General features: G+C 52.5%; 1 protein-coding gene across 1 annotated transcript; it reads left to right on the top strand.

Moving 5' to 3' along the window:
- Positions 1 to 6,562: 6,562 nt before the first annotated feature.
- MFGE8 (milk fat globule EGF and factor V/VIII domain containing) lies at positions 6,563 to 21,914 on the top strand. Its single transcript, XM_069559601.1, has 9 exons — positions 6,563 to 6,909; positions 9,935 to 10,063; positions 10,446 to 10,574; positions 12,738 to 12,919; positions 13,490 to 13,645; positions 14,513 to 14,657; positions 19,623 to 19,807; positions 20,857 to 21,012; positions 21,135 to 21,914. Exons 1-9 carry the CDS (start codon positions 6,837 to 6,839, stop codon positions 21,270 to 21,272), a joined length of 1,293 nt encoding a protein of 430 aa, XP_069415702.1. The 5' UTR covers positions 6,563 to 6,836; the 3' UTR covers positions 21,273 to 21,914.
- Positions 21,915 to 22,711: the final 797 nt, after the last annotated feature.

The raw sequence follows: 22,711 nt of genomic DNA, 5'->3' as shown, positions 1-22,711 counted from the left end.
TGGCAGCCCAAGGGGCTGGGGGCAGGGTGGTGTGAAGTGCTAACTCCGTATCTGAGGGCCATTAGGACACTGCTCTGTCCTTCCTAAGGGTTGTACTGCTGTGTACTGTGCTCTGTCACTCAGTCGTGTCCGATTCTTTGCGACCCCACAGACTGTAAGCCCACCAGGTTCCTCTGTCCATGGAATTTTACAAGCAAGAATACTGGAGTGGATTGCCATTTCCTCCAGGGTCTCTTCCCAACCCAGGGATCTGACCTGTGTCTCTTGGCTCTCTTCCGTTGGCAGGTAAAGCTATTTCTGAGAATGAGTGTTTGCCCTTGTGAAGCCTGGGGGCATCTGAGTCAGCAGTGATGGGCTGGATTAGTGGGAAAATGAAGAGGTCTGCAAGTTACCTTACTGGTGAGACCTTGATGGGGTTGGACTTGGTAGGCCAAAGCTTTCCCAGCCAAAGGTCATCACACAAGCTGTCTAGTCCCCAGGGCGTTAATCAAGGTTCTAGATTCTAAAAAGACAAATAGACTCTAGAATCTAAATTCTAGAAAGACAAATCGCTTAGACCTGTGGATATGCTGGGAAAGGAGTGGATTCTGGCTCCAGGCAGAAGTCTCAGCGAGCTCCTTGACTGAGGTTAGCAGATACTGGGGAAGTGAGAATGGGAAGTGTGCAAGGCTAGGAATTGGCATACCCCCTAAAGGTCCTGTGAGGAGGATTTAATGCCTTAGGATCAAGAGGTTGGCCATGCTAGGTAAGGGCTTTAGGGGCTCCAGGTCTTGTTGAGAACTGTAGGGTAAAACAAGATTAATTTCAAACCATTGCTGAGAAGGAAAAAACTCTTCCTCTACACTCTCATGTTCTGTTCTGAGGGTCTGTGAATTAAACTAACAAAAGACAGTTTAACAAGAATTTACTTACACACAGGTGATCAATGATGAGCAACCCAAAAGGGGAGTTAGAATTAGGGGTCTGAGTATCTAACTTAGCAGGTGAAAGGAAAGAGGAAGAAAAGAATCCTATGGAAGGAATAGGTTTCTCTAGGAGAACTAAGGGGACATAAGAATATTTGCAAAGATATTTCTCTAAAAAGGTATGAGTGGTCTTTCTGTCGCCTACAGGACCCTAAAACTTCTATAGAGAGGGGTTTACTGTAGTTTACTTTTTGTCTCTTCCTGGGAGCAGAGCCACCCCAAAGAGGGCACTTATGACAATCCTCAAGTCTCAAAGTTTTCTGCTTTTAGTCATACAGGGAAGTCTGAGAAGGCTTCTTTCCACATCAATTGAGTTCCAGATGTCTTCAGCTTAAAATAATCCTTATTCCAACTCTGAGGTGCTGAATGGGCCCTCATGCCACATAGCTTGGCAATCGCTCAGTAAATATTTTTCAATGAATGAATGAATGAACACAGTAGAGATTAGGTAGGGAGGATGTTGATTTATGGCTACACATTTCACACCAAGGATCGGAGCAGGAGATGTAGTCCCATTCCTCTCTGGAGAGAAGTTTGCCCCACAGCCAAGCTGAGCTCCCTCTGGACTCAGGGGCATTTTTGGAATATGTCAAAGACTGGGTAGACCAACTTGTTCACCTGGCAGTTTTACAAAAGTGCATGTGACCTCTGCTAGGACTTGGGAATTGAGTTCAAAGGGGTGTTGGGGCCAGAGCTGCAGTGTAGTAGGTTTGGAGCAAGCAATCAGAAATTTTAAGTCTGCTGGTCAGTTCATTGAGGGTTAAATAACACAACCAAGTGAATCTTAAAGATCTCATTGGCTTTATTAAATAATTTGTGAATTGGGCAGCATTCCACTTCGCAAGTAGAAAGGAGCTCCACTAAGCTGGAAAAAATGAAAGATTTCTAAAGACAGAGAGGGGGCAGAAAAAGGAAATTATGAGCAAAAAAAAAAAAAAAGTATTGTTTCAGGCAGGGTCGCCCTCCTAAGGGGAACGGAAGGGACCTACGAGGCAGAATATCTCATTAGTGCTGACCAGGTAATTTCAAGTTGGTTAAAGATTACATTCCTGTGGGAGGCTGTAATTGCAGTTGGGTTAGGTATTAAGTCTTGGTTTGCTAAAGAGGGGTTTTAACATAAGTAATTCCATTTTGTACCTTTTATTTTTATTGTTGTTGTCTCTTTTTTCTTTTTAACAAGAGGGTCGACTATTTCTTGGGAGAAATGGCAAAATGACTGTCTGACAAGTTTTCCTGGGGCTGCTGGCTTGAAAAGGAGGCAGTAGTAAGAGAAAGGAGACAGGGCCGGGATCTCTGCATAGACAAGGCACCCATATCCTTAAAGGGAGACCCTTCCAGCTGGAGCATGAGCGAGTGTTGGGTGGGCGAGTAGGGGGGTGGGGTTAGTCCATGACAAACGCTCCTGGGCCTGTGGTTTACTAACGATCCTTCTACCCTGCCCAGCTTGGGGCTCTGGCTTCATTCCTCCCTGGGTTCGATTTCTAAGAAAGGACTTGATGTTCTTCCCGGAAATGGCCTTGCTCTGGACTCAGGCAGGAGATGGCTTGTCCAGATGTCCAGCTGGCCCCATTAACAAGGCTTTGAACAGAGCCCTACAAAAATAGATCTTTCTAAGGCATTTCTTCCGTGTCCCCTTTATGCTCTGCAGATCAAATCCCCGACCCAGGTGTGGTGGTATTTCTTTTCCACACCAGATGCTGACTCTGAGGACTGCTCTGGGCCAGCGAGGCAACCTCTCAGCATGCCACTAACCTCCTGGGAAGGAGAAAAAAAGCAGACTTTGAATGAAGAAGATTAATGTGCTTGGTTAGCAGCTTTGGTTGAGGCACCAGGCAGGTAAGATGGGAAGCTGGGGCTCAAATCCAGGTCCCGGGTCTAAATCTCTCTGTGCAACACCCAACTGTCTCTCAGAGGAGCAGACAAACTAGGTGGGGAGGCATCTCAGGGTGCCAGGAACTATGAACAGGAGACCATTGGCTGTTCTGAGCATCAGGGCTTCAGGAGTTCAGAGAAGGAGAATTAGTGAGGCTGGAGGGAGTCGCCAGGGAAATTAGTGAGGATAGTGTTCAAAGGTGAGGAAAATCATATAAAGGAACCTCAGAATTTGGCCCACCTTTTGGTTTCAGCGAGAAAACACTTCTACATTTTTAAACTGAAAGCATGTTTATTCCTCAGTGCTGGCCCTTGGCTCTTGGCCTTTGGCTGAAAAACAAAAGGAGGTTGTTCAGTCCCTGGGCTGGGATGTTTGCTCACAGATCATGATGTGTGCTTAGAGCATCTGGTCTGGGAAAGGAGGTGTGTCTCTAAGGAGCGTGAGCATGGGACTGCCTTGCCATTCTGCTCCAGCCCCGCCTGCATTCACAGATGCTGGAGGGCAGAAGAGGAATGGCTAGGCTAGACAAACTTCCTTTCCTTCCTCGCCATATCAATGGAGTTGGGCAGTGTTGACAAACACATAATCATAAACCAGCATCTTAGAGATAGTGAAGATCTGAGAGATCACCTGTCCTCACTGTGCCTCTCATTTACCCTCCTCCTGACTCATGCCCTTTGCTTGAATCCCTCCAGCCACAGGGACCCACCCCTGCAACAACAGCAATCTGTTTCCCAATACAAACATAGCAGCTATCATTGGAGAGCATTGTTTTCTTTTTGAGCACTTTATGGATGCTTCAGGTTCTTCTTATATCCTTCCTGCCCTAGAACCAGCCATTTCTCCAAAGCACTTTCATCCCTTTTGTTGGAGAATGGTATTAGAGACAAAGGTCTGAGCACTAAGGTGCTCATTGCTACTGGGGTGTCACTGTTTCTAGGCCCTCTCAGCAGACAGAGCTAGGAAATAAACAGTATAACTCTTTGGAGAAGGAAATGGCAACCCACTCTACTATTCTTGCTTGGAAAATCCCATGGACAGAAGAGCCTGGCGGGCTACATTCGATGGGGTCGCGGAAGAGTCGGACATGACTTAGCAACTAAATTACAACAACATTACAACTCTTGTATACACACGTATCTATAATTATTTCTGCACTATTCCTCCGTATCTAGGTTAAGTTGAACTTGAAGTCATGCTAGTATCTCTGATTAATCTAGTACTGTGTGGATTATTCCAACCTCCTTCCTTGTTTATCTACAACTTCTTTCTCCAACAGTGAGAAATCTGAGTCCTACCATCAACCATCCATTTACTCACTCGTTTAAGCCCCAGTATACATGCACACAGGGGGCTTCCCAGGTGGCTTCGTGGTAAAGAATCCGCCTGCCAATGCAGAAGATGCTGGTTTGATCCCTGGGTCTGGAGGATCCCCTGGAGGAGGAAATGGCAACCCACTCCAGTATTCTTGCCTGGGAAATCCCATGAACAGAGGCACTGACAGGCTACAGTCCTTGGGTCGCAAAGAGCTGGACATGACTGAACAACTGAGGACATATATGCACATGTTAGCCTGAAACTCCATGAAAAACAACTTTACTGCCTTTCCTGACTAGCTTTTGGGGATTATGCAGAATTCTGTTTGTCCTTAGCCTTATAGTTTCCAGTCAAAACACTGGTTTCCTAAGCTACTTATGTCAGCTCCTCTCCACTCCCCTTCCTGCCTCCCCCACCAACTACTAGCACTGACGTCTGTCATACATTTGCAATCAAGTTAGACTCTTCTGTCACAGTCTGGGGTCCCGCAGCCATCCTGGCTGATTTTTAAGTATTTGTCATCCTGGCTGATTTTTCAGTATTTGTCTATGTTCATAAAGTTCACTCTTTGTGTTGTGAAGTCTGTGGATTTGGCTAAATTGGGTATCATCACGTCTCTAGCACTCCAGTGTTATACAGAATATTCCATCACCCAAAAATTCCCCCAAGGTTGCCCTTTGCGGTTAACCACTCCTGCTGTCCCAAACCCCTGGCAACCACTCATCCATTCTTCATCCCTATAGTTTTACTTTTCCCAGAATGTTATGTGAATGAAATCATAAAACATGTAGTTTTTTGGGTCTTTTTTCTCTATTTTAGCAAAATGCTTTTAAGATTCATCCATGTTGCCATATGACCACCAGAAAAGTTCCCACACAGTCTTGATTACAGTTATGTTGGAGCAGGTTTTAAAATTGTGAAGTATGAGTCTTACAACTTTGTTCTTCCCCTACTAAGATTGCTTTGATCATTCTAGGTCCCTTCTGTTTCTACCTGAATTCTAGTATCAGCTTGTCAATTTCTGCAAATAAAGACAGTTGGAATTTTGATAGCCGTGTTCAACTTGTCAATCAGTTTGGAGAGTATCGCTATCTTAACAAATTTTAACAATATGTCTCCCAACTCATGAATAAAAATGTTTCCATTTATTTGAGTCTTCTTTAATTTCTTTCAATGTTTGTTAGTGTTCTTCTACTTCTGTTAAATTTATTTGTATTTTATTCTTTATGATGCTACTGTGAATGAAATTTTTTTCTTAATTATTAATCCATTTTTGTATTGTTCCCTAGTGGCTCAGTGGTAAAGAATCCCCCTGCCAATGCAGGAGACTTGGGTTTGATCCCTGAGTTGGGAGGACCCCCTGGAGAAATAGCAACCCATTCCATGGACAGAGAAGCCTGGAGGGCTACATTCCATACCTTGCAAAAGAGCCCGACACAACTTAGTGACTAAGCAACAACAAAATCATGAAGGGTACTGAATTTTTACCAAATGCTTTTTCTGTGGCTACCGAGTAGATCATGTATGTGTAGCGTTTTTCCTTCTGAGTAGTTTTAAGAAGGGTCTCCTGCCAGTAGTTAAGTTGGACTCTAGTCTGAACCTAGGTATCAACATAGCTGGTAGGGGAGATATCCTGCTGCTCTCTTTTTTTTTTTTTTTTGTGGCTAGTCGGATGAGAACACTATTATTAAAATTTTTTACCCATGTAAATAAGCAATACCTGCACATGATAAAAAAATAATTATTTAGGAAAAATTCAACCATGACAAGCAAGTCTGTTTTGACCCCGACACTTCAGTTTCTGCCCCCTTAAACAACCACCATGTTCATTTCATTTCCTGGAACACTGAGGTGTTTTCCTGCTACAAGGAAGGGCAGAAGTGAACAGCTGCCTCACAAACTTTATAGCATGAAAATCCTGAAGTATTTTCTGCCTGGCCCTTTACAGAAAAATATGCTGATTCTTCTTTTTTTTTTTTTTTTTAAAGTCTCTGACCATTTCAAAGGATGATGCTATGATACGCTATGCTATCTTTGTATACATGTCATTTTATGCGTGAGAGTTTCGGCAGAATGAATTCCTTTATGGGGAATTGCTAGGTCTTCCGGTCTCAGCCTTTGTCATGCTGATAGATATTACCACACAGCTCTCTGGGTAAGTTGAACCAATTTACAGTTTCTCCAACAATGCATGCTTGAGCCTGTTTCCGGGAGCCTCGCACTCACAGTGCGCTACTCATTTGATGCTTGCCAATCTAATGCAAATAGTACCCATACTTATAATCTGGGTTTTTCTTACAATGAATAAGGTTTAGCATCTTTTCTTAAGCCTAAAAAGTAAAAACAAAAACCAAAGCAAAACCAAAAAGCAAAGAATAGACAACTCCTTCTGAGCCCTTTACTGCTCAGACGACTCGGAACTCAATGCCTGGTCACTCGCACCCTGCGGGATACAGGGCGTGGCTCGGACTGAAGCGGGCGGCCGCTGACTCCCGGTTCCTCCCAGCCCCTCCCCAGTCCCCGGAGCCCCGCCCCGAGTCCGCCTCTGGCGGGCCTGGGCGGAGCACGTGGCCCGGTGGGAGGTGCCGCGCTGCCTGATTTATTCCCGTCCAGGAGAAGGAGTGCGAGCCCTCGGGTCTGAACCGCCCCAGCGCCGGGTCCTGCGCCCTCGTCCCCACACCATGCCGAGTGCCCGTCTGCTGGCCGCGCTGTGCGGCGCGCTCTTCTGCGCCTCCGGACTTTTCGCCTTCTCCGGTGAGTTGATCGCGCCGCCCTCGCGCCCTCGCCCCTCCTCTCCGCGCCTCTCGGAAGTTCGCCGCCGCGCCCTCCCTCTGCCTCCGCTGTTTACAAACTTGGTCCAAGACCCGGGGCTGAGCCGAGGGGCTACCGCTCCGGCTGCTCCCGGGCGGGCGGCGGGGATGCTCTCGGCCTCTCCAGCTGGGGGTGGGGTTTGGTCGGTGCTAGAGGCGTGAGCGTTGGGCGGGGGCTCGGGACACTGGATGACAGCCCAGCCTCCCCCAGGAAAAGTGGCTTACACAGAACAAAGGAATCCGCTGTGTCGGGCCTCTGTTTTCCCATCTGTAAAATGAGGCCACGTCCCTCGTAGCTCAGACGGGAAAGAATCTGTCCGCAATGCGGGAGACCCAGGTTCAATCTCTGGGTAGGGAAGATCCCCTGGAAGAGGAAATGGCAACCCAGTCCAGTACTCTTGCCCGGAGAATCCCATGGACAGAGGATCCTGGCGGGTTACAGTCCATGGGGTCTCAAAGAGTCGGACACGAGTGAGCGACTAACATAGTGCTCTTGCGCTCCTTCCACCAGGAAGTTTCTAGGACTCTTGTATTGATAAATCTTTTCCAGCCAACTTTACCTGGAAACTCCCTCCCAGGCCATGCCGGCGGCTGGTCTGTTCATTGGGATTTTATCCTCCGTTTAAAAATAGGTATTTGGTCAGATAAGCGAGGGACTGGCTAGGGAGCCAGAGGAGTGGATAGGCTTGGGGCTGGGTGGGGGGTGGGGGGAAGCCAGGATGGGGTGAGGAGCTTAGGGAGGGATTCGGAAAAGGGCTCGACCGGAGATGGCGGCTCCTGACTCCCCTCTCTCCCTATGGCCTTGGCCTGCCGCTTTATCTTTTGGCCCTCCTCCCCTGCCTAGGACGCATCCTGCTGAGAGCTGGGCCTCCAGCAGGCTGGTGATGGGGATGGGCGATGCCCTACACCGCGGGCTGAGGAAAGGGTGCCCATGAGGTGAGCGAGATATGGCAAAGACTCTTCAGGCACCACCTCCATCCTTTCTTCCTAGAAATAGGATTGATGAAATTCGTTGGGGTGGGAGAGTCATGGCTGAGCCCCTGCTCTGCCATCTGGTGCCAATCTGACCCCCCCCCCCCCCCAACTGGAGTGGAAGCCACTTGAAGTCTCCTGGAGACAAAGAGAGATGGCTGGGTCTTAAACGTCCCCTTGCCTCGCCTCCCCTGGCCCCACAGCCTGGGCCCTGGCAAAATGTCCCTGGGGAGATCTCCCAGAGAAGGCAGGACCCTGAAATCCCAAAGGTGGTTTTGGAGACCCAGCTTAAGCAGGAAGGGGGAAGCCCCACAGCTGCGATGCGTGGGTGAGTGGTCAGGCGCATGCCAGGTAGGGAACACCTTCCCCTTTCTCTTTCCACTCTCCCCTGCTTTGCCCTGGAGCTCTGCAGGATGAGGGCCCTTGGGAGGGGGACAGAGGGGAGTCGGATTTTGCCAGGAGGAGCCCAAAGCTCTGGCCATTCTCAAGTCTCTGCCCGCTGCCTGTCAGGTCAGGGAGGGGATTAACCTGCTATTTAAAGCCAATGACTAATGGCTCATTGGGAGCCGCCTTAAGCTCCTGAGGCCCCCACTGCTCATTAACGGTGTTCCCTTCCCTGGAGCCCCCGCCCAGCTCTCCAGGGCTTTGGGATTTCAGAGGGGCCCTCCAGCCTGGGATGGCGTGACTCTGCAGGGAGGAAAAAAGGTTTCTCATGTCTCACCCCAAGTAATGCGTAGGGGTGTGGGGTCTGGGGCAGCCCTTCTGGGATGCAAAGATCAACTAGAAGATGTTCTGAAGGTCTGGCTGACCTAATGGGCTGAAGTGCACCCGAGTCAAAGCACTGGGGACAGACTAACACTTGTCACCTGGGCCCCCAGATAGGAGCTGTGAAGTCCTCTCCAGCTCTCTTCCTACCTCTCGTTGTTGTCCATTGTTTCTCAAATCCACCTTCCTCCTTACCTCAGCCTGCCTTCGTCTTTTACCAGGAGGCCTGTGGCAGCATCCTTGATGCTTTCCTGGTCTCCTCTCTCACCTGCTCAGTCACATTTCCACGCAGAGCCAGAGGGATCTTTGCGTACTTCTGAGCCACTTCTCCACCCTGGCAGCCCATCCATGTCTCAGCACATGGCCTTGACATTCTCCCTCACCAGCTAGGAAATGGCTTCCCCACTCCCACCTCATGCTTGCGAACCTGAGTTTTTCCTGGTGGCCAGTGGTGGGGACGCTGAAGGAGGGTTAAGAGCTCTTGTTCTGCAGGATGAAGAGTCTCCACTTGTCCTTCGTAAGGTGCCCCCTGCCTCAACCTCCCGTTTCAGTGATGTCTTTCTTCCTGATCTGCAGTATACCATGTGTTCTGGGCTGCTGCTTCTTTTTGGAAAGTTCTTTCCTCATTCCCCTGCCTGGCACCTTCCCAGTGTGACTTATAGCCGGCTCAAATGTCCCCACCTCTGAACCTTCCAGCTTTCTGGCAGAAACCATCCTCCCTTGGCCCCTCACACAGGCTCCTTCAGAGCTCATAGTGCCTCATTACCTGGTGACTTGTAGGTCACCACCTCTTTCCTCTGACTTCTTTTTTTTTTTTTTTTAATAGGTATTTGCTCATTTGGCTGTACCCAGTCTTAGTTGGAGAAGGAAATGGCAACCCACTCCAGTGTTCTTGCCTGGAGAATCCTAGGGATGGCAGAGCCTGGTGGGCTGCTGTCTATGGGGTCGCAAAGACGGTCGGACATGACTGAAGCGACTTAGCAGCAGTCTTAGTTGTGGCATGTGGGATCTAGTTGCCTGACCAGGGATCGAACCCAGGCCCCCTGCATTGGAAGTGCGGAGTCTCAGCCAATAGACCACGAGGGACGTCCCTCTTTTGGCTTCTTGAGACCCAGACTGCATTTGTCTCAGGGGCCCAGAGTATATACCTGGTAGTTGACCACCGCCGCTCCCCCCGCCCCAAATATTTACTTAATGAATGATTTGTTCCTAACCCAGAACTGTCATTGCAGGTGACCTCTGTGACTCCAGCCAGTGCCTGCATGGTGGGACCTGCTTGTTGAACGAGGAGAAAACCCCTCCCTTCTACTGCCTCTGCCCCGAAGGCTTCACGGGCCTCCTATGCAACGAGACAGAATATGGTACCTGTCCTGGGCCATGCCTGCTGCTCCCCACCAGCTCCCAGCTGCAGCCCTGGCTGTTGGCCTAGCTTGTCCCACTGTGGGCAGTGGTCCCCAGCACCCCTCCCATTGTCCGCTGGCCTTTTCCTGGAAGCTTCCAGGCCACTTGGAAAGCTGGGTGCTTCCTTCACTTGGGTTGACTCACCTCCACGTGATCCTTCTTGGCTCCAGGATGGCCCAGGCCCCCTCGGGCAGATTGAGAGGGGGGAGGGAGGAGCTGGTGGGCACTGGCAGGCAGCAGGCCGAATTTGAGTGGAGGGTCCTTTGGGGCTTGGCCTGTCTGTTGCTGCCTATCTCCAGCTCCTTCTTGATCACCTGCCCATCTCACCTGCTTCCTCCCCAGGTCCCTGTTTCCCAAACCCCTGCCACAATGATGCTGAGTGCCAGGAAACCGACTCCCTCCGAGGGGATGTCTTCACCCATTACACCTGCAAGTGCTCTCTTGGATACGTGGGCACCCACTGTGAGAACAGTGAGTATCCAGCGGTGCCTGCTCCGAGGGGCAGACCCTGTACCACAGACCTGGCATCTCAGGCCACATGCCAGCATTCCTCCTGCATTAGGATCTCCTTCGGGAGGATTCGGAGCGGGGCAGAACTCAGTTACTGTGGATTGGGGAGGCAGGGAGGGACTCTGTTGTCCTTCCCCAGGCTTCTTCCTGCCTGGTTCTCTCTCCTGGAACTGCTGGTCAGGCCTGATGTCCCTGCAGGGGAGTGAGGGGTGGTGGTGACCCCAGAGGTCGTGGGAGTGTTATTTTCACTATGAACGAGACATACAGCCTTAGAGTTAAATCCTGGGATTTTTCTACCGAGAAGGGAAAACCAACACATTCTTAATCTTTTGGGGCCCAGGGAGTCAGTTAATATGGTTTGATCCTCAGGGTCTGACAGTGCTGGCCCAAGTGAGACCTCTGGCCTCCTCGCAGAGCTCAAAGAGGAGGGAGAGGCCTGGGCAGACTGGGCCGTCCGCTCACGGTCAAGCGGTCAGAGGCCCGGCGTGTGCAGAGGGGCTGACCAGCCTGGCTTGCTTGGTTATCCACCCAGCCACAGATTGGCCCTGGCGGGTGCCCAGCAAACGTTGCCAGCAGCGTCTGTCCATGCTGTCCTCACTCCTGGCCTAGCTGAGATTCCTCCCACAAACCAGGGCTCTTCCTCACCTGCCGTCGGGTGGGTGAATCCAGGCCCAGGGCTGGATCGGGTGAGGGTGGTGGTGCCTGATTTCTGCAGTCCAGGGGGTCTGTCCCTGAGTGGGTGGGCAGGGGCAGTGTCCTGCTCTGGGCAGATCCGTGGACGGTTTCCAGGGGAAGGAGAAAGGGCTGGGCCAGCCGGGTGGGAGCCAGCTCCGGGGGAGACCAGGTAAGTGTCTGCTCACTCTGCAGCTCAGAGGAGACAGGCCCGGAGGGCCTGTGCCCTGTGCCCAGGGCTAAGACCAGCATGTCTGAGACACTGGGTAGAGGAATGTTGTGGGGGGGAGGGGCGGGTGTTCCCCAAGGCTGCTGGGAGCCCTGGGTGGAGCCAGGTGGGCCCACTAATTACCATGCTGGAGCCCAGGTAACCCTGGGTATGCCTGAGTGCGAATTAACTCATCTCGCCTCCTTCTGCTTCTCGGCTTGGGGTCTGTCCCAGGCTGGATGTGGCCGCGACCACAAAGGGCGAGGAACCCCCCCACGGGGACCTTTGCCGCCCCTCCTTGTTACTTGGTGTGTGTCTTTGGAGCTCTTAAGGACCCCGCAGGCATGTTTGGGGCCCGCTGGGTGTGGACATGAGGGCTGAGGACAGAGCAGATCTGGGTTTGGATCTCTGTTCAGCCAGTGGCCGGCTCTGATCTCGGGCGTATGGCCTCACTTGTGCCTCTCTTTCCCTGTGAGAGGGTCATACACCGAGCTTGGCATGAGCCTGGGGCTTTGGAATACAAGTGGAGCCCTCCTGGGTTCTCTGCTTGGGACCCAAGGTCCAGGCTTGCAGGCTTGGCCCCCGAAGACCACATTGCTGGTGAAGGTGATGGGCTTTGGCCGGGGGGGCGGTTTGTCCCAGATGGCTGGTCAGGACAAGTAGTGAGAAGGCACAAAGGGTACCAGAGAAAACAATGGCTTTCACACTCCATTCAGAAAACTCCTGCCAGTGAGATTCTAGAAAAGTCCAGGCACATGTGCTTTATGTGCAGTGTAAGGACTGTTCGCTGCCATCTGAGGGGCCCTTCTTCCAAAGCCATCCTCTTGGGGGACCAGGGGGCTGGGCTGGATGGGGCGGGACATGGAGGAAGACAGGAGGTCATACTGGTATCTGCTCACTAGCCCACCCTCTGTGTTAGAATAATTGCTGCTTGATGTCCTGTAAAAAAGAAACCACCTCCTGCAGCCTGGTGGGGGACTCCAGCTGCCAGTCGTGACCTGTGGGCCTCACCTGGAACCTTCTAGCAGCCCAGTGTCCCAAACCCCTTCACAACTCTGCCTGGCCCCTCTCTCTGTTCCTCCCTGTGCACTTTGTTTCTACACCTCCTCCTCGGCCCTCATCGACCCTTCATGGTCTCTGCTCTGGGTCCTCTGGGTCCTCGGCAGAGGCCACAACTGTCTTGTTCTCGTGTCTTCTGGGCAGCACCTGCGTGGGTGGCCCTCTGACTGCCCTTCCCCCCTCAGCCTGCACCTCGCCGCTGGGCATGCAGACGGGCGCCATTGCCGACTCCCAGATCTCTGCCTCGTCCATGCACTTGGGCTTCATGGGTTTGCAGCGCTGGGCCCCGGAGCTGGCCCGCCTGTACCAGACGGGCATCGTCAATGCGTGGACATCCAGCAACTATGACAAAAACCCCTGGATCCAGGTATGGAAGGGGTGGCCTGGGGGTGGGTGATGTGATGGGAGAATGTGGGTGCCTATGTTGGGGGGGACGCCATGGGAGGGTTTAGAACAGGGGTCCAGGTAGCAAGGGAGCCGGTTCCCACAGGTGAAGTATCTTTTAAGTGGAGGGCTGCTCTGGGAGCCTGGAGTGGGTGGGTGGGATGAAGGGAGTGAATACGAGGCTGTTAGAGGGGGGTTTGCACTGTTTGCAGCCTCTAGAAGCTTGTCCTTTAAAAAAAAAAGCCTTTATTGAATTTGTTACAATATTGCTTTTGTTTTATGTTTTAGTTTTTTTGGCTGTAAGGCATGTGGGATCTAGTTCTCCGACCAGAGCAGGGATGGAGCCCGCACCCCCCTGCACTGGACGGCTGATTCTTAACCCCTGGACCACCAGGGAAGTCCCTGGAATCTTGTCCCTGTGTCCTGAGCCCTGGGCCCAGAGCCTGGAGAGGGCCAGATGAGAAAGCCCCTGCTTCTTTGTCCTGATTGGGGGAGTGATGGGGGTAGAAAGAACCCGGGAGATAGGGGTTCTGTCCTGCCTGCCCTGGTCCAGGTGAACCTGCTGCGGAAGATGTGGGTGACAGGCGTGGTGACCCAGGGGGCCAGCCGCGCAGGGAGTGCTGAGTACGTGAAGACTTTTAAAGTGGCCTACAGCAACGACGGGCGCCAATTCCAGTTCATCCAGGTTGCAGGGCAGTTAGGAGATAAGGTGAGGTTTGTTGCGAACCCTGAAGAAGGGCTGTGGTCAGCAACCCCTGGGGGTCAGTGCTGTTTGAGGGCTCCCAAGGAGGCGAGGGTACCCGGGATGATGAACCATAAGGTGGGTTTTCAGTGGTATCTTGGCTCGCAGAAATTGGGAAGCCCAGATTGTGTCTTTGTTTTTAGTTGCTCAGTCATGTCTGAGTCTTGTGGCCCCACGGACTGTAGCCTGCTAGGCTCCTCTGTTTATGGGATTTCCCAGACCAGAATATTGGAGTGGGTAGCCATTTCCTTCTCCAAGGGATCTTCCCAACTTAGGGACCAAACCCACGTCTCCTGCATTGGCAGGTGGATTCTTTACCACTGAGCCACCAGGGAAGCCCTAGATAAGAATAGTGAGACTCAAGAAGTTTCAATGACTTGTTGAGGGTGGCTGTAGTGGTGGAGATGGGATGCATTTACAGCCTTCAGGGACACCATGTACGGTTGTGCGGGCTATGCACTGCTCAAGGGCTACTACTTAACATCATTCACCATGTAGACCTCATGTGTACTTCTGTCTGTGGGAAAATCATTGTTGCAAAGTCTTTTGAGAAAGGAGTACCTTTTCCTAATTTGCACAGAGGCACCCTGTAGATCATAGGTGGTCCTGAGTGAAAGATGAGGATTTACACCTACACCCTGTGGTGACCAAAGAAGGTATGAAAAGGGGAATCTGTTGAGGGCTGTGGGCTGTCTAGAGGAACGGGGAGCTCCTGCCAGCTCTGCTTCGCACACCTCTGTCTCCAGGCCCAAAGTGGAAGCCGGAGAGAGACCACCCCAGGAAGCGGGACTGCCCGCACTGACCCACTCCTCCAATCTGCCTCTTCCCTCCTAGATATTTGTGGGTAATAGGAACAACAGCGGCCTGAAGATCAACCTATTTGATAGCCCCTTGGAGGTGCAATATGTGAGACTGGTGCCCATCATCTGCCGCCGGGGCTGCACCCTCCGCTTTGAGCTCCTTGGCTGTGAGTTGGATGGTGAGTGCCAGTGGCTCTGCCGTCCTTGAAGATGGCTGTTCCTGTCCCCTCTTTTCTCAGCCAGGGTGAGGAGTTGGGTAGGCAGGCAGCAAAGCCCAGGAACCTGGGCTCACACAGAAGGATCACCCAGCCTTAAGCAGTCCTGCCCAGTTGCTACATGTTCTAGAAGCTGGTTGGTAAGAGGAAAAAAGGACTTCTCCTGCGGCTCAGTGATAAAGAATCCGCCTGCAATGCAGGAGAGCCGGGTTCGACCCCTGGGTGGGAAGATCCCCTGCAGGAGGAAATGGCAACCTACTCCAGTATTCTTGCCTGGGAAATCCTGTGGATAGAGAAGTCTGGTGGGCTATAGTCCATGGGGTTGCAAAGAGTCAGACATGACTTAGCGATTAAATAGCAAATGACAACAAAGAGGAAAAAAGATACCACTTCAGTTTTCAAAATATTTTCAGGTACTCTGATTGGTTCCTTGAGCTTCTAGAACATGTAGCGTTAGTTCTATTTTGCAGATGTCAGTTCTACGAGGGCAGGGAGTTTGTGTTTGTTTTGTTCACTGCTGCATTCCCAGTGCACTGATCATAGGTGTTCAATAAATACTGATTAATGAGTGAATGAGTGAAGGAGGAAAGTGAGGCCCAGATAAATTGTTTATCAAGGGCACACAGCTGGTAGGTATTAAAACTTGGTCTGAATCCCTGGGCTTTGACACCCACTCATCCACTGTTTCTCCCTCCCAAACCTATAATCTGCATTCAGGGGCAACATTTCGGGACATGGAGAGTCATAGGGCTGGAGACGTGCTGCTTGTCTCTTTCCGGACTTTCCGGAGAGGTCAGGGTACAGGGGCTGGGCTGAGAGCATTGTCTGCGCAGCTCAGTCCAGCCTTGCTTTCTCCCTGAGGGCCGGATAGTTTTCTCTCTTTGCAGCCACAGTGCCACCTGCTGGCTGCCAGCAGAACTGCAGGACTCTCTAGGCAGAGCTTGCGGAGCAGAGATGGCTCTCTGCCTTTCTTGTCCTAACCCAGGGCCTACCCTTTGTGCCTCCTTCCCCTCTGTGGACCCTCTGTTATCGCATTTCAGTTACCACACAAAACCACTCAGAGTTGAGTTCAGTGCCTGTCTGGGGTTATTCTTTTTTTAAAGCATGAAGTAAAGTCAGTTTATTTTTGCTCCCAGAGTCACTGCCTTTTGAATCTAATTGTTTTGGGGAGTTAAAGACTATCCCTTTTGCTGAAAGAAAATTTAAACAGTTGATAAAGGACAGAAACAGGTCTGGGAACCCACATCCTGGGCTCCTCTCCCTGGCATCCCTCACTACTTGCTGTCATAGTCCGAAGCCCTTGCCTGTTTAAAGTTGTTGACCTGAGCCTCTCATGTCACAAATGGCTCCTTCTAAGGCTGAGAGAGGGAGGGCGTGTTTGGCAAGGGGAGGAGGTGAAGCTGACTTGTTTGTTTTCCTTAAGGACTGGACCAGTCTCCTTTCCCTTGTAGGCATTTGGGTCGGCTGGAGAGAGTATTGGTGTGTGTGTGTGTGTGTGTGTGTGTGTGTGTGTGTGTGTGTGCATGTGCGTGGGACTAGATCTGGGCATTTCTGGGCATGCCCTGCACCAGATCCCTCTTTACCAGCAGGCACAGTCTCCTTGGTGGATTGATTAGTTATTTAACTCAGTAGATATTTATTAAGGTATTTATTAAGCTCCTTCTGAGTGTCTGGCTCTAGGGAGTAAGGCTGTTGGGTTCTAATGAGAGAGTCTGATGTGAGACAAGAAGCAAATATAAAAGAAGGGTCAGATAGCAGTAAGAATAATAAAGGAAAAACTAGCAGGAGATGTGACGATGGTGACTTCGGGTGAAGAGAGGGAATGGCGTGGGGACTGCTCTGTTGGGATGGCCTTTGAGTAGAAGCTTGAATAATGCAGATCAGGCCATGAGAAGAACTTGGAAAGGGCATCCCAGGTGAGGAGTTGGTGAGTGCAAAGCCCCTGGGACACGTTGAAAGGTACAAGGGAGGCCAGTGGAGCTGGAGCCTAGAAAATGAAGGATAGCTTGGTGGGTGATGGGCAGAGATGGACCGGGCAGGGACCGTGTGGACCATTTTAAGGATTCAGGCCTTTGTACTGAGAACAAGAGGCAACCATTGTTGTGGGGGTGCTGATAGGCTGTGGTTAGAGTTGGGTCTAGAAGGGATCCCTCAGGCTGTGTAGGGAGAATGGAGGCAGAGGGGCATTGTGAGTGAGGGGGAGATGTGTAGAAGACAAGGTGGCTTGGGTCAGGGTGGCGGAGCCAGTGGATTGGGTGGATGAGTGTCTTCCACTCCAAGTGAGCTCCATGGCCCGGCAGAATGAGCATCACTTGGAAGCTTGTGAACTTCCAGCCCCAGCCTAGACCTGCTGAGACAGAATCCTTATATTAATAGGGTCCCCTAGTGATCTAAGGGCTTCCCAGGTGGCACTAGTGGTAAAGAACCCACCTGTCAATGCAGGAGACATGAGACAAGGGTTCGATCCTTGGGTTGGGAAGGTCTCCTGGAGGAGGACATGACAACCCACCCAGTATTCTTGCCTGGAGAATCCCATGGACAGAGGAGTCTGGAGGGGCTACAGTCCATGGGGTCGCACAGAGTCAGACATGACTGAAGTGACTTAGCTCTCACGCACGCACAGTGATCTAAAAACCATCAGTATTCTGGTTCAGATGGTGAAGAATCTGCCTGCAATGCAGGAGACCTGAGTTCGATCCCTGGATTGGGAGGATCCCCTGGAGAAGGGAATGCAGCTCACTCCAATATTCTTGCCTGGAGAATCCCATGGACAGAGGAGATTGGTGGGCTATAGTCCATGGGGTCACAAAAAGTCAGACACGACTGAGCGGCTAACACTTCATTTCACTTCCACTGATCTATGAGAAACACTGCTCTGGTACCTAGGTGGGGAGTCTGAGGACCAGAGTGGGGAGGAGACTTTCCCAGGGTCACGCAGGGAGTGGTGGAGCTGAGAGTTCTGCTTGGTGCCCTGCCCAGTTCTCTTTTATCTGGTAGGCTGTCTGACTTCTGGGGAGGGGGCCCATAATGATGGGGAAATGTAGCGCTGGAAGCAGATGGGCTGCAGAAGGGTGCACCATGATCAAATGATGCCTTGGCTTCTCTCCGGAGAGTTCCAGGTTTGTGCCAGCCCCGTGGCCTTCCAGGTCTGGAGCTTTGGGATGAGCCAGCTCCCAGCCCATCAGCCTGTCTTTATGGGAGAGGCTGGAGGTTACCTGACGCACCACCATCACAAAGAGATGGTATGATTGATCAGCATCGGCACTGTCTGAAGGCAAATGTCTTTACTGGCAAGGTCAACAGCATCTGGGGAGACGGTGATGTAAAGCACTGTGTGCTATCGTCTGCTCCCAGACGGCACCATGGATTTGCAAGTCTTACCCCGGATTCTGCAAAGGGACAGCCAGTTGTGCAGTGAGGATTCTGACATGTGGGAGACATACCCATTATTCTCTTGGGAGTTTTTTTTAAAGATATTTATTTATTTGACTACACCAGGTCTCAGTTGCAGCATGTGAACTCTTAGTTTTGGCATTACAGGATCTAGTTCCCTGGCTAAGGATCGAACCTGGGCCTCCTGGCGCTGGGAGTGTGGGGTTTTAGCTGCTGGACCACCAGGGAAATCCCCTCGTGGGAGTTTGTCTCTTGCCCATCCCCAGCTGTTCTGGCCTCCTGCAGGTGCAGATGAGGGCACAAAACAGCCCAGCACATTCCTGAAAGTTTGGAGCAGGCCCGAGTGAACCCAAGGCCAGCTTCTCAGGCAACCTTCCCAGGCACGTCAGACAGTAGCAGAGTAGTGAATGTGTAAACCCTTTCGGGGGTGCTGTGGGGCAGGGAGACACGGTCGTTCCCGAGCCTCAGGAGTTCTGACTTCTCAGCTTCCACCTGCTGGAGAGCAGGAATGCAGTGCTGTTCATCACTGGGTCATCACCAGGCAGGCCTTGCCAGCTCTGAGTGTGTGCAGGAGTGGTGGAGACAGTGTCACAGTGTGGCATGGTGATTAGCTCTGTGTGTGTGTGTCAGACTTGGGGACAGTGCTTAATGGCTCTTAGCCTCAGTTTTCTCATCTGTGGAATGGGGTTGCTAATATCCTGTTGATTCCGGTTTTTGTGTGGTGGGTTAAATGACTGAAGTCAGCACTGAGTCAGTGAGATGGTTACTATCAGTTACACCAGGACTTGTTAGTATGAATTGCAGCCGTACTGTAGGAACGACAGGAAGTGCTGTGAGTCCAGAGGAGTCCCACCTCAGTGAGGTGGTCAGGGCAGGCTTCTTGGAGGAGGGGTCTAAGAGTCAGGCTTTGAAGGAGGGTGAGAGGTGGTGGATCAGGGCCCTGCCCTGGGGTGGAGGGAGAAGCGTGGTGGGTGATCTGTTCAGAGCAACAGAGGGGTGTGGGGCGGGAGCTGAGCTGAGGTGTGGGTAGGGCTGTCAGCAAAAAAATATTTAGACCAGTTAGCTGGCTCTGAAAGGCGGAAGGAGAGTGTCCTTTTGTTTTCCATGGTTTTTAAGTGTAACTGTACTCCTCGGCTGTTCTGAGTCTTCACTGCCACGTGGGCTTTTCTCTGGCTGCTGCAGCCGAGGGCTGCTCTCTAGTTGTGGCACGCGGGCTTCTCGCTGCAGTGGCTTCTCTTGTGGACCGCAGGCTCCAGGGCTCAGCAGTCTTGGTGCTCGGGCTTAGTTGCTCCATGGCATGGTGGAATCTTTCTGGACCAGGGACTGAACCTTTGTCTCCTGCATTGCCAGGCAGATTCTTTACCACTGAGCCACCAGGGAAGCCTGAAGGAGCTTCTGTGTGTTCAAGAGGATGCCAGAGGCTTGTCAGAAGCCAGGGTTCTTTTCCCTTCACTGCCTTGCTCTCATACCCACCAGGGGAGGCTGTGGATCCCAGATCTGGGTGACAGCCCCCCACCCCCACCTCCTTGTTGGCAGGATGCACTGAACCCCTAGGCCTGAAGCATAATACCATCCCCAACAAGCAGATCACAGCCTCCAGCTACTACAAAACCTGGGGCCTGAGTGCCTTTAGCTGGTTTCCCTACTACGCACGACTGGATAATTGGGGCAAGTTCAACGCCTGGACCGCCCAGACCAACAGTGCCTCTGAGTGGCTGCAGGTGAGTCAGGCTCCTCTGGGGATGCAGGGTTGGGGTTGGGTGGGGCTGTGGGAATCTATGACCCTGGACCAACCCTGGCTTCTGCTTGCCAAGAGGGAGTTTCTTTGAGCCTTGTTTGTGTTCAACTTTGCTCTTTTCTTCCTCTTGTGTTGCCACCTTTCTGCTGATTCTGTCACTCAAGGGTGGGGGGGTGGTGGAGGAGCTCAGAGCTGCTTCCGTCAAGGTTCTCAGCCCCAGGTGCTGAGTCTGTGTGTGTGTGGAGGTGGGGCCACCTCTATTGGCTGCCACAGGGTAAGGCTGAGCCCAGGGACAGCAGGGCAGGATGGAGGAGGTTCATGTCGGGGTTTCTGTGCCTGCTTTCAGAGGATGCTCTCTAACTCGCTGAGAGCACACTGTGCGACAGCCCTTGGATTTCACTGCAATTGGGAAGCTCAGGAGAGTCGTGGAAAACCAGAGCATCCTCTCTTATCTCTGAGGAAGCCGGGTCCTGGCAGGGCGAGGACTTGCCTGGGGCTCCCCTTCTGGTTGGCAGTGAGATGGGTTTGTAGCCTGGATCTTACTGAGCACCGTCTTCTCCTGGTTAGCTGGCAGGCTCCCCAGGTTGGACTTGGGGGCAGGAGGGTGGTGATGTCTCTAGGCCCCAAGGAGCACATTAGCCTGGGAAACTGGGTTCCATGAGAAGCTGCCTGCCTTTGGAATCCCCCAGGACCAATGTCAGGTCCTGGACAGCCTGCAGGGCCCTCATGAGCAGTTTATGTCCCTATAGACTGTGGCCTCTCTGCCCCTGTTGCCATTGTACAAGGGTTGCCTGGGGCCAGGCTCTGAAATCTGACCTTTGTTGCAGTGAAGTGCTTGACAAAGTTGGTGGGATTATTTATGCCCATTTGATTGATGGGGAAACTGAGGCTCTGCCAAATGAAGTAATTTTCCCAAAAATAGAATGTATGCCCCAGCATATATGTGTGCCTTTTCCCACCTTACTGGAAATGGTGCAAACAAAGAAGATGGGATTGATTCCCCCCCCTCCCCCCCCCCCCCCCCCCCCGTAGATTGACCTGGGCTCCCAGAAGCGAGTGACCGGCATCATCACCCAGGGTGCCCGAGACTTTGGCCACATTCAATATGTGGCTGCCTACAGGGTGGCCTACAGTGATGATGGTGTGACCTGGACTGAGTACAAGGATCCGGAGACCTCAAAAAGCAAGGTGAGTGTGTGTCCAGCTGTCCTGCCTTCCCCACTCCAGGGGTGCCCTGTGAGTCAGATCTGGGGGTCTGAGGGGGAGGAGGACTGGCTCTGAGGGCCTCCTGACACCTCCTCTTCCTCCAGATTTTCCCTGGTAACATGGACAATAATTCCCACAAGAAGAACATATTTGAGGTGCCGTTCCAGGCTCGCTTCGTGCGCATCCAGCCCGTGGCCTGGCACAACCGTATCACCCTGCGCGTGGAGCTGCTGGGCTGTTAGTGGTAGGCCCGGCCGCAGTGACCGGAAGGGCCCTGGGGCAGATGCTCCTTTCTGTGGACCTGCTGCCTCCCCCGCCTTGCCCTCCTGATTGTAGCTGACCTGGGGCAGGCAGTGTCTCCCTCCCAGTCACCTCTTCCTCCCTCCTCTTCCCTTGCCCCACTCCCAGGGGTCTCTGGCACCCAGTCCTCAAGCCATCCCATTTGCTTAGGCACGGTGGGAGCTGAGTAGGTCTGGGATGGACAGGGAAGGGCAAAGTACAGAGCGTGGGTGACCTGTGCCTCTCAAGGTCCCCACGTCCAGCCCCCGTGTCCTCCCTGCACCGCTCCTACACCCCACACCCCCAGGGCCCTGGAGGAATAAACAGGCCCTGAGGCCCCAGGCTGGAGAGAACAGCCTGAGGCATGACGCTGCACTCCTGGCCCCCGAGACGTCCCCTTCATCCCCTCCCACCCCCCACAGATGCCTCTTGACTCACTGTCATCCTGAAGCCTAGAAAGAGGTAGAAGGTGGGGTGGGGTGGGTCTGTGGAGTGACGGTGGAGGAGGCGGATGAGCACGGAGAAGGCGGGGAGCCCCTCTGTGCTGGTTCTTTACCCCAGAGTACACAGGCAGCTTCCAAAATATATTTATATCACCCCCTGAACGCTCGCTGTGGTTCGTCATTGCTCCGTCGAAATGGGCTTCCGCCTACAATGCAGGAGATCCCGGTTCGATTTCTGGATTGGGAAGATCCTCTGGAGAAGAGATAGGCTACCCACTCCAGTATTCTTGGGCTTCCCTTGTGGCTCAGCTAGTAAAGAATCTGCCTTCAATGCGAGAGAGCTGGGTTTGATCCCTGGGTTGGGAAGATCCCCTGGAGAAGGGAAAGGCTACCCACTGCAGTATTCTGGCCTGGAGAATTCCGTGGACTGTATAGTCCATGAGATCGCAAAGAGTTGGACACCACTGAGCGACTTTCACTCACTCAATGGGCTTAGACTTGGACTGGTTGCTACCCCCACCCTCAGCCCTCGCTGAGCCCCAGCATTCTGTGTCACCTGACCTGGCTGCAGAGAGGGAGGAGGCTGCTGGGGGGCAGGGGCTGGAGTCTCACTGGAGGGGTCAGGACTCTTCCCCATAGTTCTCCTGCTTCAAAGCCATGCAGCCCAGGGCCTTAGTTGCTGTCAGGTGAGGGGCCCCTGGGAGCCTGCGCAGTGGCTTCCTTCAGGCCTGCCTTTGCTCCTTTCTGGCTCCAGGAAAACAGGCGGAGGCAGCTGGTTTTCCCCTTCAGCAGTTTCCATTTTCTTTGCCACTGGAACGGTGGGCTGGAGGAGCTGTTAGAAACTGAACCTAGGCTGCTTCCAGAGCCGCGGGAGGCCCCAGCGTGGGGTGCAGTGTGGGATGGGGGCGGTGGCAGGGCTCTGCCAAAGGGGCGAGGTGCTGCTGGCCAAGCACACTGGG

This window comes from Ovis canadensis, chromosome 18 (genome assembly GCF_042477335.2).
Source record: "Ovis canadensis isolate MfBH-ARS-UI-01 breed Bighorn chromosome 18, ARS-UI_OviCan_v2, whole genome shotgun sequence".
Taxonomy (NCBI): domain Eukaryota; kingdom Metazoa; phylum Chordata; class Mammalia; order Artiodactyla; family Bovidae; genus Ovis; species Ovis canadensis.
This window is presented reverse-complemented; position numbering and strand designations above follow the sequence as displayed.

Excerpts from the sequence above, each read along its gene's own strand:
- MFGE8 (XM_069559601.1), top strand. The coding sequence starts at position 6,837 with ATGCCGAGTGCCCGTCTGCTGGCCGCGCTGTGCGGCGCGCTCTTCTGC. Across the intron at positions 6,910-9,934 it reads CGGACTTTTCGCCTTCTCCG|GTGACCTCTGTGACTCCAGC; the intron begins GTGAGTTGATCG and ends CTGTCATTGCAG. Across the intron at positions 21,013-21,134 it reads CGGAGACCTCAAAAAGCAAG|ATTTTCCCTGGTAACATGGA; the intron begins GTGAGTGTGTGT and ends CTCTTCCTCCAG.